Consider the following 17,727-nt stretch of genomic DNA (forward strand, 5'->3'; position numbering starts at 1 on the left):
TAGCCAAAAATTGTACGGCCAGGTTACGGCCCCATTACGGTTGTATACATGAGTCACCATGCAGTCACCATGAGTCACCATGCAGGTGGTTTAGTCATCCCAAACTGCATCACAGATTTCTTTTGAACCATTAATGCTACAGCCCTCTTATCTGTGTGAATAATCATATTTCCTATTGTCAGCTTTTTCCATACAGTGTACGGGAAGATTTTTTTCCTAACTTTTAAAATGATAAAATCTTAAAAACTCAATTAGCTGCACCAAATTATGACACTCATTGGGGCAGATTTATAAAAAGTGTCCTGTTAGACAGTTAGACTAGAGAGTCTTATTCTGCACCAGATTCATTTAAGTGTCTGGTGCTAGATGATAAATCTGTCCAAGTATATGACTGTCTAGTTGTACTCTGCACCTCCTATTAGTTGGCTTACTTAAGCCAGAAAACTAGGCCAAAATTCTGTTGGGTCAGCAGTATTTTGATGCATGGATCTTTTTGGAGTGAGGCCATGCCCCTTTTCATTGGCCATGCCCTTTTGTCAAGCTACTCATAGGAGAGCCAGAAAACTGTTTAAAACCCTTTAAAATGTGGTGCAGACATTTTTTTTTAGTGCAAAGTACGACAGAATTTTGGCGTGGACAGATTAATAAATCTCCCCCGTTATTTTTAATATGTCTATTTTGAAGGGCAAGCTGTTGTTTTTATTAATACTATATCGGGGACTGTATGATCTGTTGGTCACTTTTTATTAACATTTTTATGGGTGGGGAAATGGTGAAAAAGAGGCGTTTAGGACACATGGATGTTTTTTTTCGATACAAGGTCCGCTGGATTTGATAGTTAAGCATTTGAGGACAGTGAGGGGAATTGTAGATCCCTAACTATGTTATTTTTATTTGGGTTATTTGTCATTCTACTACAGCTATGAGAGCCTGGAAGTAATGGGGGGGGGGGGGTCAGAGAGCAAATCCAATATGGAATCAGCACAGTGTTAACTGTGTTTGCCTGCTGTAAAATAACACTTGTGTGAGGGGCCAATTATTAGTCGAGCAGTGACCTGACAGAACCACAGCAGTGGACATGGTCACATTACCCTCTTCTTTCAAGAAATCAGTCCTTGACCCTTTTTTATCTTATCAAATCACACAGTGTGCCCCATGTACACGATTGTATAAAAATGGCAGTGTATACGGCCGGAATACGGCCCCATGCATTACAATGGGCAATAGGGCCATCCATGTACACATCCGTACTGTCCACCGTACCGTAAGCTAAATACGTGCTGCATACGGTTGTGCACTGTAGTCATTTTTGCTGACACGCGGTCGCCCAGCGCCCGCTGTCCGCCCCCCTCCCTGTGTAATGTGCTGCCCCAGTGTAATGTGCTACCCCTATGTTAATGTCCCGCCCCCGTCCTTGTGTTTCTGTCCCTGTGTAATGTGCTCCCCCTGTGTTAATGTCCCGCCACCGTCCCTGTGTTTCTGCCCCTGTGTAATGTGCTCCCCATGTGTTAATGTCCCGCCACCGTCCCTGTGTTTCTGCCCCTGTGTAATGTGCTGCCCCTGTGTTAATGTCCCGCCCCCGTCCCTGTGTTTCTGCCCCCTGCTTACCTGTCCGGCGCCGCGTTGGTCCGCCCACCTTCTGCTCGTCACGTGACTGAGGCGACCTGACGTCAGGTCACGTCAGTCACGTGACCCGAGGCGCGCATTGCAGCCTGGAGGAGCTGAGCCGCCATTATCGTCAGACCTGCAGTAAAGCTACAGGGAAGAAGACATCACTGGGTAAGTATGTAAGTTTTTTATTATATTATATTTAAAGGGAGGCCGCTAGGGGTATTTTAGTAGTAAAGGGAGGGCGCTAGGGGTATTTTAGTAGTAAAGGGAGGCCGCTAGGGGTATTTTAGTAGTAAAGGGAAGCCGCTAGGGGTATTTTAGTAGTAAAGGGAGGCCGCTAGGGGTATTTTAGTAGTAAAGGGAGGCCGCTAGGGGTATTTTAGTCGTAAAGGGAGGCCGCTGCTGGACATGTTATTAATAAGGGGAGGCCGCTGCTGGACATGTTATTAATAAGGGGAGGCCGCTGCTGGACATGTTATTAATAAGGGGAGGCCGCTGCTGGACATGTTATTAATAAGGGGAGGCCGCTGCTGGACATGTTATTAATAAGGGGAGGCCGCTGCTGGACATGTTATTAATAAGGGGAGGCCGCTGCTGGACATGTTATTACAAAATTAGGTTTTTCCTAAAGGTGACACAGCACCCGAGTTATGCTTGTTTTTTTGGCAAATTTTGACACACCAAGCTCAAAAGGTTGCCCATCACTGATATACTCTCTGTATCAATTCCCTGTCTTCTAGATCTCTGCTTGCTGTCATTCAACATGAAAAGTAGTAATGAAGTAATGGTCAAGTTATGTCACACAGGTGTGTGGCTCATTAGAATCACTGTGCTGTATTTATGTTGCGCTGTCAAGCTTGATATTCGAATCAAACAATCGTTAATTAATTCATTGGCTTAATTTAATTAATAAGCATTAGCTATTGTGATAAATCTGGCACATTTTTAGGGTGGATTCAAACTGCCTTTTTTTATTCTCATCAGCAATTTTTCACTGAAGCCATTCTAGATTATAGACAAATGCAGATTGATTGTCTCTACCTGGCTTCAGTGATTTTTCACTCTACTTTCACACCCTACTGACCCATTGTTTTCTATGTGCTTTCTAATACTTCATTTTTTTTCCACTGATCCAATGTTGTCAGTGACCACAAAAAGGTCAAGTTCTAAATGTTTTTCCACTGACCAGGAAATCACTGAAACCAGGAATACAAAAATATCATGGGCTATGGGAAAAAAACAGCTCTCCCTCTTATGGCCCCTTTCACACTTGCGTTTTTCACGCACGTTTTCTGCACGTGCTTTTGACGCGCAGAACTTGCATTGCACTCTGACCCATTGTAATCAATGGGTCTTTTCAGACTTGCATTTTTTTAATGCGCGTTTAAATCTTGACATGCTCTACTTTTGCAAGTCACGCGCGTGAAAAACGCACCATACAAGTCTATGGAGATGCATCAAAAACGCATTGCACTCTGAGACACTTGCAAGTGCAATGCAAGCGCAATGCGTATTTCACGCATCAATTGCCATAGAAAAGATAGAGCTCAGTCCTGAGTGCATTTCACGCGCATTTTCTGCACGTGAAAAACGAATTGAAATTGCATTGAAAACGCGCGTGAAAAACTGAGACACTGAACAAACTCTGACTGAAAACCGATTGCACTCTGATGCAAAATGTGCATTTTTCACTGAACAAACCCTGATCGCACCCTGATCAAACTCTGACGTGATCTGCAACGCAAGTGTGGAAGGGGCCTTACTGTGCCTCCCAGAGGTAGCTCCCCTCACATTGTTCCCCCTCCCAGCAGCTCCCCCTGTTATTGTGCCCCCTCCAGCAGCTTGCCGTTATTGTAACCCCCAGTAACCCCCTCTCTTATTGTGCCCCTCAGACGCAGCTCCCGCTCCCATCATTGTACCCCCTTCAGCAGCTCCCCCTCCTGTTGTGCCCCCCTTATATTTCCCACCACAGCAGCTCCCCCTGTAATTGTACCTGATAGAGGTCTTTATCTAGGGCTTAAAACAGTACTTATCATTTGCAAGGTGACTTTCGTATTAACCCTTTCATGGCTCCCCGTACACACCAGTCTCTTAGAAAATGCAGAAACTGCAAGTTTATTAGCAGGCAGTCACATACATAAAACACATAAAATCATCAGCATACGGGCATGAAAAGGTGATTGAATACTGCAATGTTATTAGCCATAATGAATATACCAGAACATCCTCTAAGACATTCTTTCAAAATGTATTATGAACTATAAAACCATTTCTTCCAGAAACCTTGTTCTAATACTAACATAATGTTTATACTTAATGTCCTTGTGTTAGCTCTGTATAAGTCACAACATGGCCTACACACAGAGAAGCCTCAGAAAGATACAGTAATTTCTAAACAGTTTCACACAAAATGATGTCTGATTCATGACATGGCTGTACACAGGTCAACAGCACCCCCGGCTAAGACCAAAATGTCTGCTTGGTCCAAAATGACGCCTGTAGAGGAATATATCCCTCACAGTACCCCACCCAGCAGCAGCTCTCCCTGTTATTGTGCCCCCTTAGCTGGAGCTCCTCCTTATTTATTGCTCACACAGTAAAATAATAAACACATATATTCAACTTTCCCCGTTACCCCAAAGCAGTCCTTCTCTTCTCTCTTGCTGTGTGTAGCAGCGAAGCCGGCAGGCAAAGATGACATCATCACCTGGTGCCTGCTGGCTCTTCTACACACAGCAGAACCAGATGAACATTGATAGTCCAGGGAACTGCTCTTCACTGTAATCAGCTTTGTCAGTGTCCGGAGGATGAAAACAGGGACTATCCCGCTGCACCCGAGACGGTTTGGTGGCACCTGCCAGGTTCGAAGCAGCAGGGGTGAGAGTCTGTGTTGGCCGTCGGACGATCCAAGTGTTTCGGACTTACATACACTGGGAAGAAGGTGGTGAACTCCGGCGGACTTGAGCGGGGAAGCGTCACAAGCAGGATATCGGGCGCATGATCTTAGTGAATCGCGGCAGATGTGTATTCTGGACGGACAATGCACTTTTGGGGATCCTGCAGGACGGGTAAGTAAATGTGCCCCAATGTGAGGGAAGGGGACTATTTATACACTGTGTGGAGGTGGAGTAAGAGGCAGAGCAAAAGTGAGTGCCACATCTTTCTATGCCTCTTTTTCTACTGCAAAAGTCAGGAAGTATGAGGAAAAGTATTGGATGAGTCATGGATAATACATTTCCAAATAACTCTCCCCCCATCACCACCAGAAAGCAGAAAGTTATAGGCCTTTCAAAACGTACAATCCATCTTACAGAAATCAAGACCTTAGCCAGCAACATTATGTGTAAAAGAGACAGGGGACAGCTTTTACAATGCAACAGGTAAAATCAGGTTAATGCTAAAAAGAAAACCCCAGACATGTGGATGTGTAAACACAGAACGCTTGGTCACATTGCTGTAAATGTCCCCTGGGAAGTGATGACTATTTACTAGAAACATTACCCTGCTCGCTTGATAAAGTTGGTTTAAAATTTTTATTTTGAAACTACGTGTGATCGACAAACTCACGGCCTTCTACTGTCTTCCACTGTACCCAGCAGCGGTCTTCGATAAAATGGCTTCCACACTATAACTACAGAGGAAGGGTAAAAAAAACACGTCTGTGAACGTGTCATGAACATCTCGACCTCTAGCAGCAGGCGTGTATCGCACGCTGCGGACACACACGGTGACGTTGTGTGTCGTGTCATAGTTGCAGCGCCAGTCCGGTTTAAGCAAAAGATGTGCAGGTGGTGAGGGTAGACAGAAAGCAGAGAGCGGCACCGTCATGGCCAGGCACCGCAATGTGCGCGGGTACAACTATGATGACGGTGAGAGACCGGGCGGGTGGGAGGAGCATCGGATTGTGCCCATGTGTTGTGCGGCCTTCCCCCTTATGTTACAGGTCACGGCTCTCTGCTGCCACCGGCTGCTTCATGGCCATCTCCTCAAGCGCGTCATCAATGTGCTGTGCTGCTGTTATCTGTTATCAGCCACTGCCTGGAGTGTACAAAACACCCTCTGACAGCAGCTCCTCTATGTTACATATATGAGAAAGAGGCTGTGCTGCGGTGTAGCCCCATATCATAGTTGCCTGCCAGAAGGTTCACATAACTGGCACCTTCAGAGCAATGATCTGTGATAAGTGGGCAACACACATTTAGGCCTCAAGCACACAACTGTTATGGGGGCTTCGATCTGGCTGTAAAAGTTGGTGACTGGATCATGGCCCCCATAGAGGTCTATGTCACTGGACCACAGTGCGGCACATGGCATATATTCTGCTGCTCGGCTGTTTATGGAGGGTAGGGGGAGTGAGCGCTGCTGTGTGCACATTAGTGTGTATGCGGCCTGTGTCCTATTCTTGGGCTTGTTTTTGGTAATAATGCGGGTATTATCTGTGTGCTGTTCGTATTTGCTGATCAGCTTATAGGTAACACCTTCATGTGACCCCTCACGATGGTTTTTTTTTTTTTTTTTCTGTTGATCTGCAAAAACAAATGACATATGGAGACACATGGATAGTTTTTGCGGACAAACCGCTCAGAAATGGCTTGCACCTTGATGACACGGACTGCAATAATTTACCACGAGACCATAGTTTGTGGCCCTAGTATGTAGTTATATGACAAGTTTAGTTTTGGGCCAGGTAACTCGGCCTTTGCGTTGGCTGCATTCCCAGGCACGACCATGGCCGCATAGAACAGTAACAATAGCATAAGCAGTTGTGTGCGGTAAGCATGCCTTATTATTACACCTGCCCTGGCCCTGTATTCTGAGGTGCCTGTGAAATCTAATATGGTAAGGATCTAACAGGATGATGAAGCCCAGTATATATGAGAATACTGTATACCTCCTCCACTCCGACACTGTGTTTGGGTTTATTTTCAAGCTGTATTCAGACCAGCTTGTACTCGCAGCAGCACCATGGATCTATTGTTCCTCGTTCAAGACAACATTGGAGTGTTAGAGCCACAGTTGCTCAGAAAGTTCATATGCAAAGGAGCCAGGAAATAATGATAACCCATGCATTACATTTCCTTGCCTTTCACATGGGCACAGCTTAAAGAATTACCATCTACTTGGTCCAGTCCCAGAGTTCTGTGGCATCTACTAGGTATTCCACAAGCTTAGTTGTGAAAGCCCCATCTAGATGTTTTCTTTTTCTATAAATCACCTGTCATTGAAACCCCATACAAATGGGGAAAAGTGGCCAAACCAGGTTCAAGTCCAGTTCCAAAATGGAACCATTTCTCAAGATAGCAACCCCGTACGACCTCTTTAAATACTACCACCAGACAGCATGACCTAAAAACAAGTTTACTTTGGCAGCGCGATGACTGGTTGTATGGGCCCAAAGTGTAACAATGTCTTAACTATGTATGCCTTGTGTATGTCCATTAGATTGGGAAGGTAAACCATTAGGTACAGGAATGGGCTACACCCCTCTACAGTAGGCCTACAAGTTGTGCTGCTCCTCAAAGTAAGATTGGATGTGAGAATGTTAATGTTTGTGAATCTGCTTTAATAACGGCATTAGTTCATTTCACTTCTGCTTCAACTAGTCGTAGCCTGAAAATAGTTTAATAGTTTTTTTTTTTTTTTTTGCAGATTTTGATGATGATGACATGTATAGCCACTCAGTAGAAGATGACTATGGTATCTCACCGGCAACAGGTATTCATTCTTATTCTGAGTTCAGATATTTCATTTAAGAAAATCTACCTCTAAAATCCATCATGATAAGCCAGGGGCACTCATAGATCCAAGCACTGTGCTGCAGATTCACAGGCTGTTAGATTATGAAGGAGCACTTTCCCTTTCCACTGTGTGCTCAATGCTGTCGAGATTAGCTCAGGTTGGATGGTGAGACTGAGATATGCTACTGCAGTGTAACAGCAACTTGTGAATCCAGAGCACAGAGTTTCTGTAACACACACACATTCCTTCATGGATAACAAATATAAAAAGATTACCAGTCACTGTGCTTGGATCTATGAGTAAGTGCCCCTAGTTTATCAATCAAAGATTGACTTTGATGGTAGATTTCCTTTAAAGGGATTTAAGAAGAAATTATCCTTATAAATCACTACCAGTACCCTTTTAAGCAGATCAACAACTTCCATATTATGTTCCTTATATTACCCAGTGCGGTGGTATCATTCAAGAAAACAACTTTGAATTAATGTGCAAATTGGTTGTCATAGAAGTTTGGAGGTCAGCGGTAAAGGCCATCTTCCCCACTTTAAGACTTCCCACGCAGAGGTGTCACTAGGCAGTTCTCGTAAAGCAAAGGCTTTATGTCAGTGCTGAGGTTGACTTGCCACAGAGTAGTGCATTATGAACTAGGCAGTTTGGGTGGAAGACTGTGGCCCATGACCACCCAAACCAACCACCAAATTTTATGCTGGGAAGGGCCTTCACCCATGTAATCCTTATACATCTGGCCATTTCAGGCCTTTTGTAGGTTCTCCAAAGAGTCCCGAAAAAGCAGATTGAAAGCAGGCAGTAGGGAAGCATCATCCTTGCCCCAAGAAGGTGATCCTAGGACTATATGTAGAAAGTGAATTCCAGACATGTTGGGGCTATAAATTTCATAAAGACCAAAGCCTGTGGCAGTCTTAAAGGGGTATTCCCAAGGAGACAGGTTTCTTATATGTACTCAACACAACAAAATAACACATTCTCTAATTCACTGTTATAATGTTGCTGTATTAATGATCTATTTCAGAGAATAACAGGAGAAAATGTAAAAAACAGCAATAAAGCAGGCTGCTGCTTCTGCAGGTTTTTTCAAGATGTGTAATGGAGCATAGTCGCCACCCACTGCGCTCCCTGTCACTGCTCATGTAAAGTTAAAAAGATGACACTTTACAGTCTCCATTGTATTTGCTTAGCCTGTGTGACAGTCAGTATATTTTGGACAATGGGGTGGCGGTTGTCTGTGTATGCTGTTTCTCATGGAAGTTTTGCCTAATCTAATTATTTATTTATTTTTTTGACAGCACTAGCTTTATACACATTATGGTGAAAATGTTGTTATAACTTTCAATTGCTGTATACTATGACTTTTCCAAGGCGCTTGGCAGACTGGAAATTTTAGCATATTTGAACCAGTTAAATGTGGTTTCTGGCTTAATATTGTTGACTTGTCATCATGATTCTCTGATGAGCAGGAGTCCCACACACTGGACTCTCGTCATTAAGCGGATACCAGCAGTTAATAGCAACTGAGCTGCAGTTCCCAGTGCTGATCGCTATGCAAGGAAAGAGCTGTATTTCCAGCTACATTCAGTATTATTTCAGTTGTAGGACGCTGGTTTTCAGAAGGGGAGGGCGGCGTGTCAGACCCCATATGATCTGACTTTGATTATCTTGTGGTGGTGTTATATAGCATACTACCCCATATTCCTGTACATAGGGGTAGTATTATAGTAGTTATATTCCCATACATAGGGGCAGTATTATAGTAGTTATATTCTTGTACATAGGGGCAGTATTATAGTAGTTATATTCCTGTACATAGGGGTAGAATTATAGTAGTTATATTCCCATACATAGGGGCAGTATTATAGTAGTTATATTCTTGTACATAGGGGCAGTATTATAGTAGTTATATTCCCATACATAGGGGCAGTATTATAGTAGTTATATACTTGTACATGGGGGCAGTATTATAGTAGTTATATTCTTGTACATGGGGGCAGTATTATAGTAGTTATATTCTTGTACATGGGGGCAGTATTATAGTAGTTATATTCCTGTACATAGGGGTAGAATTATAGTAGTTATATTCCCATACATAGGGGCAGTATTATAGTAGTTATATTCTTGTACATAGGGGCAGTATTATAGTAGTTATATTCTTGTACATAGGGGCAGCATTATAGTAGTTATATTCTTGTACATAGGGGGCAGTATTATAGTAGTTATATTCTTGTACATAGAGGGCAGTATTATAGTTGTTATATTCTTGTACATAGGGGGCAGTATTATAGTAGTTATATTCCTGTACATAGGGGTAGAATTATAGTAGTTATATTCCCATACATAGGGGCAGTATTATAGTAGTTATATTCTTGTACATAGGGGCAGTATTATAGTAGTTATATTCTTGTACATAGGGGCAGTATTATAGTAGTTATATTCTTGTACATAGGGGGCAGTATTATAGTAGTTATATTCTTGTACATAGAGGGCAGTATTATAGTTGTTATATTCTTGTACATAGGGGGCAGTATTATAGTAGTTATATTCTTGTACATAGGGAGCAGTATTATAGTAGTTATATTCTTGTACATAGGGGGCAGTATTATTGTAGTTATTGGCGTTTCACATAAAAGAAGGCAAGTGGAGTCCAGCTCAGGTAAACAAAGTATTCAATCTGTTAAAAATTCATGTTTAATTCATCTTCTTAAAAAATGTCTAAATGCATTGTGGAGACAGGGGACATGGAGACACATGACACAGGAAACAAAAAATGCAGGCAATGCCTGATGACCATTGTGAATTGTTGAACATTTAGGGATTGTTATTAACCCCTTAGCGCTCTGCTTCCCATATAACGCACATTGAGCTGATGCCGGGTCAGCTCGAGATACACTGGGTGCCAGCTGTAACTAAGAGCTGACATCCCAGTGTAACGCCCATGGTCAGAGTGTGCTCCGATCCCTTACAGGCATTTTAAATATCATGGTCGTGCTGACCACAGCATTTAAGGGGTCTCTGCATCAGTATTGCAGGGTATTATCAGATGATTGCGTGCTCATGTCCCATGCTGGAACTAGTAATATGGTAAAAAAAAAATCACTGCGTCCGAAAACAACCCATAGAATAAAATTTCATAAACTATAGGGGGATACCAACCCCAAAATGGTAACACTGGAAAAAGCATCTAATCCCGCAAAAAAAAATTCTCACTGGGCCCAAATAATGAAAAAACTAACATTTTATAGCCTACAAAAAGCCAGTAAGAAAAGTAAAATCCTGGCAGCTGCACATGTTAGGGGATCTCTGTACTCTGCATAACAAATTTTAAGATGGGTTTTCTCTTTTTATCTTTTGAAAATGTGTAAATTTCAGGGCTAAATGAACATATAACCGACCAAATTTGACCATTCTAAATTTCACAAGGGGTTAACAATCTTCCTAAAAGCTGTTTCTGATAGTTTGAGGGGGGCAGATCTGAAAATGGGTTGATTACGTAGGGTGGTTTTAATGCTAAATATTTCAAATTTCATTCAAAACAGTATTTATCCCCCAAATAGTAAATTTGGAAAAATCGATATTCGATTTGTAAGCCGCTTGACATCAAAATATTTTATTCAGACATTTCAAAAATTAGGAAAATGTAAATCAGACATATGGGAAATGTTATTTAGGTGGTGAATCTGTTTGCCTGAACATGCAATGATTTTGATTTTTGAAAATGGCAAATTTTTCAAAAAATTTTTTCTTTGTAAGTAAACTCAAAACTTGAATGCCAAAATTTGCCACTAAAATGAAGTACAACATGTGAGGAAAAAACTATTTCATAATCGTTTTGATAAGTAACAGTGTTCAAAAGTTATAACCATATAAAGCGACGCAAGTCAGAATCCAAAAAATGTGGCTGAGCTTTAAGCTAAAAACTGGTTATGTCCTTAAGGGATAAAGGCACATAGGCAACTTATGTAAGGCTACATTCACACTGCCGCATGGTGGACGTATATATGGCCGATATACGTCCACCATAGACGGCAATGGGCGCACGGCTCCTGTAGGGAGCGGTACGATGCAGCACACGTTTTGGCTTTGTACCCTGTGAAAAAAATAGGATGTGTCCTATCTTTTCACGGCATGTGGCGCTGTGCCGATGCTGCTGTGTGAATCCAGCCTTAGAGTTATGTTGTTGTTGTTTTTTATTTTTATTTATTTATTTTTTTTTACCCTTTTTTATTTTTATCAAACTGTTATTTTTGCATTGTATGTATTTTTCTGTTTAACTGGTTAGGGACATAGTATAATAGATCATCCAAATTAGCGGCCCATTTTAAAACCAAGACCTCCAAATCTGCCATGTATGGTGCCCTATGAGGCCACATACCTTGTAGTACAGAAGTCCTGCAATTTATTGTATGAGGGATCAATTGATTATTCTGCCTGGCAGGGAGAATAGTGATTTCATCATCCTCTGGTGCAGTGCATAACTAATGTAAAAGGAAAAATGCAGAGCCCAGGCACAGAAGTGCCCCCAGAGACCCCAGAGCAGACAAGTATAATAATGGGGAGACCCCCAGAGCAGGTAAATAATACCAATGAATGCTTCCATCTGTTATGGAATTCGCATTGGGAAAAATGTGTGCACTTATCTTAGAACTGCTAGTGACCAGGAAACCAAACTGTGGAGTTGATGACCGTTTTGGTTGAGTTGAGGAAATTGACGAGTTAGTTAGAAATTTGGCTTGCACACTCCACAGATCCTCTTGTAATGCGAGAACCTTTTCTTCTTTTTTGCAGCTGCTCAGTTCATATATTCTAAAAGAGGCAGACATCAAAGCTTTTCTGAACCTTTGGAAGAGGAGGAAGATGAAGACGATGACAAATCCAGAGCTCCCTCTACTGCCTTGAGTCCTATTGATCAAGGTAATATGGGCTCATTTCTCATATCCTCACACTTTGCATGTTCTGAGAAGAATTTAAACATTTTTTTTGTGTAACTTGCAGCTCGCTTGTTTTCATGTCTTGATCAAATGAGAGAAGTCCTTGGAGAATCTGTATCAGAGCAAATCATGACAGATGCAGTATTGCAATGTGGCTTTGATGCTGCCAAGGCCCTGGACCAAATCTTCAAGCAGGAGAGCAACACAAAGAAGTCTGGGACCCAAGAGGCCACTGCATCTGAAAGAAAAGGTATATTTGTGTTCTAGCTAGAGAGGGTTTGACTTTTCTACACCAGATCATACAGACTTCTTTGTTATGGGCTGACCACACTGCTGGGGAAGGGTGTAATAAGCTGGTTAGTGGACCCATAACTAATGTTTTGTTAAAGTTTTCTGTGGCTCCCTGACAGACTGTGTCCCTGGGGATTAATCAGCACGGAGTTCCTTACCCGGCCTTCATCTGTGTGTTTGGGAAAAAAAAAAAAAAAAAAACACTCCCAGTCACTCTTTGCCCCCAGTGGAGATGTGCTGGCATGAGGTGATGGGGGGCAGAGGGTTTTTTTTTTCTTTATAACTCTCATATGAGCATTTTTCAAAGGATGGAGGAAGGGAATTCTGCTCCGTGCTGAACACTCCCCAGGAACATAGGACACTAGCTGGCAGGGAGCCAGGTAAACTTTCATTAAAAAAAGTAATTTTTTTTAACCACTAATGGGAGAATTATTATAAAAACTGTTTGGGCATAAGCTATCTACTGTCTGTGGGAACATGTTAGTGTGACAGGTTCCCTTTAAATGAGACAAGTAACAAGTAGTTCATGGACATTCTGTGAATTGGTCCACATCTCTGATAGGAGAGTAAATGTAAGGGCAGAGCACTTGGCTAGATGCTCCTCTGATTTATTCTTCACACCTTAATCCCCAGTGATGAAAGCTTCTAATATGTTTATTTTTTTTAATTTACTTGTATTATTCTGGCATTCTGATTTTATAGTAGAGCTACTAATAGTTGTTTGCCAGTAAACAATTGTTATGCAGTGTCACTGATTTATTACTTTGTGGGGACTTTTCATGACAACCTGATATATAATTGAGATTAACATCATTAGGGTGTTATTGTGCGCTATATAAGAAGGCTGTGTGACTTTTTTTATGTTGAAGAACTTTCTTTGTACGATCATTTTATTGTGACATTTAGCAAATAAATGCCTTTTTGTTCCTTTTTACTTTTTTCATTGTTCCTTCTGACTTTGCGTGTGGATTGTGTCTTTTTGACAACCTGAATATTATTGGCCATGGTAAGGTAAGAAGCCTTATTTACCTCTTTACAGCATACTTCTAATAACCAGCCTTTATCCTCTATACCAAAGTATTCTGACAGTCCAGAGTTAGGCTTCAGTAACTTAGCCAACAGACAGTCACTGAGTAACATTTCTTCCCATGATCCTCTAGGAAGTAATGGGGAGAATATTTTACCCGATTTCACTCCCACTTTGTCCTTATCTGCGCTCATAAATGAAAGCTCACAGCAGAGCTCTGGCGGTGGAAATCCTGTAGCATTGTCTACAATGAGCCTACTGGATTTAATGAATCCTTCACCTGGTACCTTGAGTGACTTGGATCTTTCTGAGCCCACACACTGTTGTAAGGATGTAGGGCAGATTCCTGATTTGATAAGACTAGGTAATTTTAGTACATCAGTAAGTAAAGAAAAGGCTAAAGACATGGCTCTCGGTGACTTAAACAGCTCCCAAGTAGTTTCCTTCCCCAGAAATGCTGTGCCACAAAATCACATTTTGACTGAAAAGGTCCCTTTATTTGGAAGCCTAAGTTCAGTCTTGTATTCTGAGGATAGTATGTCCTCTGATGGAGAAAACTTGTCTGTACCAAAGTATGGAAGTCCATCTCTAGCTGATCTGATCCAGGAGCACAAGGAAAGGAACCCTGTCCAAGATCTTGTGCTTGAATCTCCTCAGAAGAATTGGTGTAATATAGACTCACAGTCTGCATCTTTAGTTCCTTTGTCTCAGTTATCTGATGGGTGTAATGCAGCAATGGATATACAATCACTGTCAACGTCTCTGTCATCCCTCGCCGTTTCTCACAACACTGACAGTAGTGACTTCCACATTTCCCTGTCTGATCTCATTGCTGAAGCTAGTAACAAACCTCATGATGAGCTCCACAATGTGTTCCATTCCAGTGGGGTGACCCTCACTGAGACTGATAGCAACATTGATCTCCGCTTTCTCATTAGTGAGCCTCTTGGGGGTCTCATTACTTCAGATCTTAATACTCAACTTCCTGCCCATGACCTAGAAGAACAAAAGCCCTCCGGCGACAAATGTATACGTTCTGTGAAAGTCCCAGCTTCTAAAAATCGGAAGAAACCAGGCCATTGGGTTAGGTCATTGAAAGCCAAACCTTCCACATTTGCATTAAGTTTGTGTTTTACTTACATTCCAAAAGCATTAAGGAAACCTTTTTCAGTTAATGAACTGCCAGGCTGTCAAAATAGGGAGTCAAAGCTGCCAGATGACCTGCATGAACCAGAGATCATACCTTTTGATTTCCAGACTCCCTCCCCTGATGACCTTGTGAAAAAGAGTCAGAAGAAAGCTTTTATGAGATAGTCAAGTAAAGTGCCTCTTAACATAGATGTTTAGCCCCTTTTTTACAATGATATTTTTTTGGAATGTGTGTACAATTGGGATAAATGAAGATCAATATTTAGTTCTATTTTAGAAATTTTGTTTTATATTTCATTATACCCAACAATTTTTAAGACTTAAAGATCTAGGATTCTCAATCCCAAATGTTTTGGATGTTCCCTATCATTACGTAAACTTGTCAACTGGGAAATGCTGTTCAGGATGATATAGAGCAGATCTATAAGAATATGAAAAGACATTCGGCAAAGCCTAAAATGATTGGAATCTTTCCGCTTGATAACCTTAGGTTATGTTAATAAGTAGAGATTAAATTATTTGCATAAATTGTTCTAGATCTTTTCCTGCACAGCTATTTATCAGTCTATAACATGCTACCCACTGATGGGTTCTCTATAAAGGAATATGTGCAGTCCTATCACCAGATTTTTCCCCATTAGACTACTAGCCCACTCAGATTTTCCTCTTTTACATGGAATTTCACTCATTTGGCTTAAAAACAAAACCAGGCAAATATACTAAATTTCACATGACTTGGAGGAGATTTTTATATAGGTGGTAATGGTGTAATTTCAAAAGGAGGACTTCTAGAAAGGACTTTTCCTGAGGGGGCTAGTAGTTTCAGCATATAATTGATATTGCTTGTGTAATGAAAAGTTATACAATTTTCCAATATACATTTTGTATCCATTCCAATTTGCATTTAACAAACTCCTTTAACGTGGTAAAATATAGTCACGGGTTCCCTTAAAAACCTTTTTGTTTTTAATCTGCTTCTTTGGGCCATAAAGGAGATTCTCTCTATTTTTTACAATTTACCCAGATTCCTTATTTAAGAGAGTCTACATGTCCCATATCAGCCATCACACTCTTTGTATAAGATTTCCAGCCAAACCTTTCCTAGTTTTCTAGTGATCTGCTATTTTAAAGAAAACTCTAGTTTTATATTTATACAAATGAGGCCATGTCTGCTGGTACATCTGTTTTCCGCAAAAATGGGAGAGATTTATAATTGTTTTTATTGGGCTTTTGTAATGTATATAAAAGTTACAGAAAAGTTGCATAGAGGTTTTTTGCCACTTTTCATTGCTCAAAAGTCGCACAGGTTTGTTCCCGCCACTTCACTATACTGGCGTAAACCTAGACCTACTGATAGTGCAAAGGTGAGCAAAGCCAGATTCTTGACTTGCAGCGTTTTAAAAAAGTCACAAAGTCACTCCAACCCCTGGTGGTGTATATGCTGCAACTTTTTGTGCATTTTGGGCCTTTTTGAAAGAAAAATCCCGGAAACCTAAAGAGCATAAGAACATTAAAGGGGACCTACCACCACAATTCTACCTCTAAAGGTAGAACGGGTGGTAGGTGATTAAATGGGACGTAAGGATAGCCCTTTTTGGGCTAATCCTTACGTCCCGGCTATCCTTTTGTAAACTTTAATCAGTTGATATGCTAATTTAATTAAGCGGCTACTGGGGCGTGGAGTAGCCGGACATGAGGCTACTAGTCGCGGCTACTCCACGCCCCAGTAGCCGCGTTACTCCGCCTACCATGTAATCTTCGGCGCGCAGCTACGAGGTGACCGAGCACCCGGCGTCTGCGCATGCGCAGTAGCGCCGGCCTTGGAGCTACGGCCGCGCACCCGTAGGCCTGCGTCCTGCGCATGCGCAGAACGCAGGATATTCGCACGAGGGCGCGCAGCTACGAGGAGCTGCGCGCCGAAGATTACCCGGTAGGCGGAGTAACAAGGCTACTGGGGCGTGGAGTAGCCGCGACTAGTAGCCTCATGTCCGGCTACTCCACGCCCCAGTAGCCGCTTAATTAAATTAGCATATCAACTGATTAAAGTTTACAAAAGGATAGCCGGGACGTAAGGATTAGCCCAAAAAGGGCTATCCTTGCGTCCCATTTATCCACCTACCACCCGTTCTACCTTTAGAGGTAGAATCGTGGTGGTAGGTCCCCTTTAAAGGGCCAAAGCCTCCTTAATGAATGTGATGAGCAGCGGAACTCCAAAAACAAAGAATTGTCTCAAGGAGCTGCCTATTGATAGATCTCCCCGATTGTACATATGGCCGGTGCAGGTTTTTGGATTGGAAGCATAGAAAGATAACGACGGGTGCACTAGTTTGCATGGCCATTACCCTGCAGCATCATTCAAGTTCATTTTGCATACATATAAAACCAGATTTTTCTCCCAAATGAGGTGTTTGGGGGTCTCATATAGAGCTCTGCACAATTCTACATTTAGTTGTGGTGAGTGTTTTTTATAGGTAGTGTACCAACTCCTATCATTTTATTACTGACTCTTTTGGTGCCTATCACACAAAACAAGTTTTGTATTCAGTATTAGTATTTGTATCAAATGCTTTGCTTTCCTTACAAATCAGCTTGCAGTAAAACCTGGCACAGTACATAATATATTGATACACATATGTTGATATAGTTACAATGCTTTTTGAAAGACTTTTTTTTTAATGTGTCCAGTTTTTTTCATATTTTTGCAAATATTCAATTTATGAAATGTAGGCTTTTATAATTAATAGCAAGCGCTAGCCATGTTTCAGAAATGTCTGTCCCACATACGGAAATGTTTCACACATTTCTGAAACAAATCTGCCATGTCTGTATATATCCCTTATGCTTTCATATGCTTTACCTGCATGGAATTTGTTTTTTATAAATATATATGACAACATGTACAGGATGTAAAATATTCAGTTGTGCAAAATCGCTTTTTAACTTGTGTTCGAAAAACTTTACCATCTTTTG

General features: G+C 41.6%; 1 protein-coding gene across 3 annotated transcripts in view; it reads left to right on the forward strand.

Annotated features, from left to right (window-relative positions):
• Positions 1-4,417: 4,417 nt before the first annotated feature.
• The window catches only part of HBS1L (HBS1 like translational GTPase), a 50,162-nt gene continuing 36,852 nt past the window's right edge, over positions 4,418-17,727 (forward strand). Inside the window, exons 1-5 of one of the 3 annotated variants that reach the window (XM_072141481.1) lie at positions 5,257-5,480; positions 7,261-7,326; positions 12,148-12,273; positions 12,355-12,540; positions 13,598-16,303. In XM_072141481.1, the coding sequence (XP_071997582.1) occupies positions 5,438-5,480; positions 7,261-7,326; positions 12,148-12,273; positions 12,355-12,540; positions 13,598-14,922 (1,746 nt within the window). In that variant the 5' untranslated portion in view covers positions 5,257-5,437 and the 3' untranslated portion in view covers positions 14,923-16,303. Of the gene's footprint in view, positions 4,680-5,256; positions 5,481-7,260; positions 7,327-12,147; positions 12,274-12,354; positions 12,541-13,597; positions 16,304-17,727 lie in introns of those variants that run through there. The other 2 variants (XM_072141480.1, XM_072141479.1) reach the window with 2 other exon arrangements.

Source organism: Engystomops pustulosus, chromosome 3 (genome assembly GCF_040894005.1).
Source record: "Engystomops pustulosus chromosome 3, aEngPut4.maternal, whole genome shotgun sequence".
NCBI lineage: Eukaryota > Metazoa > Chordata > Amphibia > Anura > Leptodactylidae > Engystomops > Engystomops pustulosus.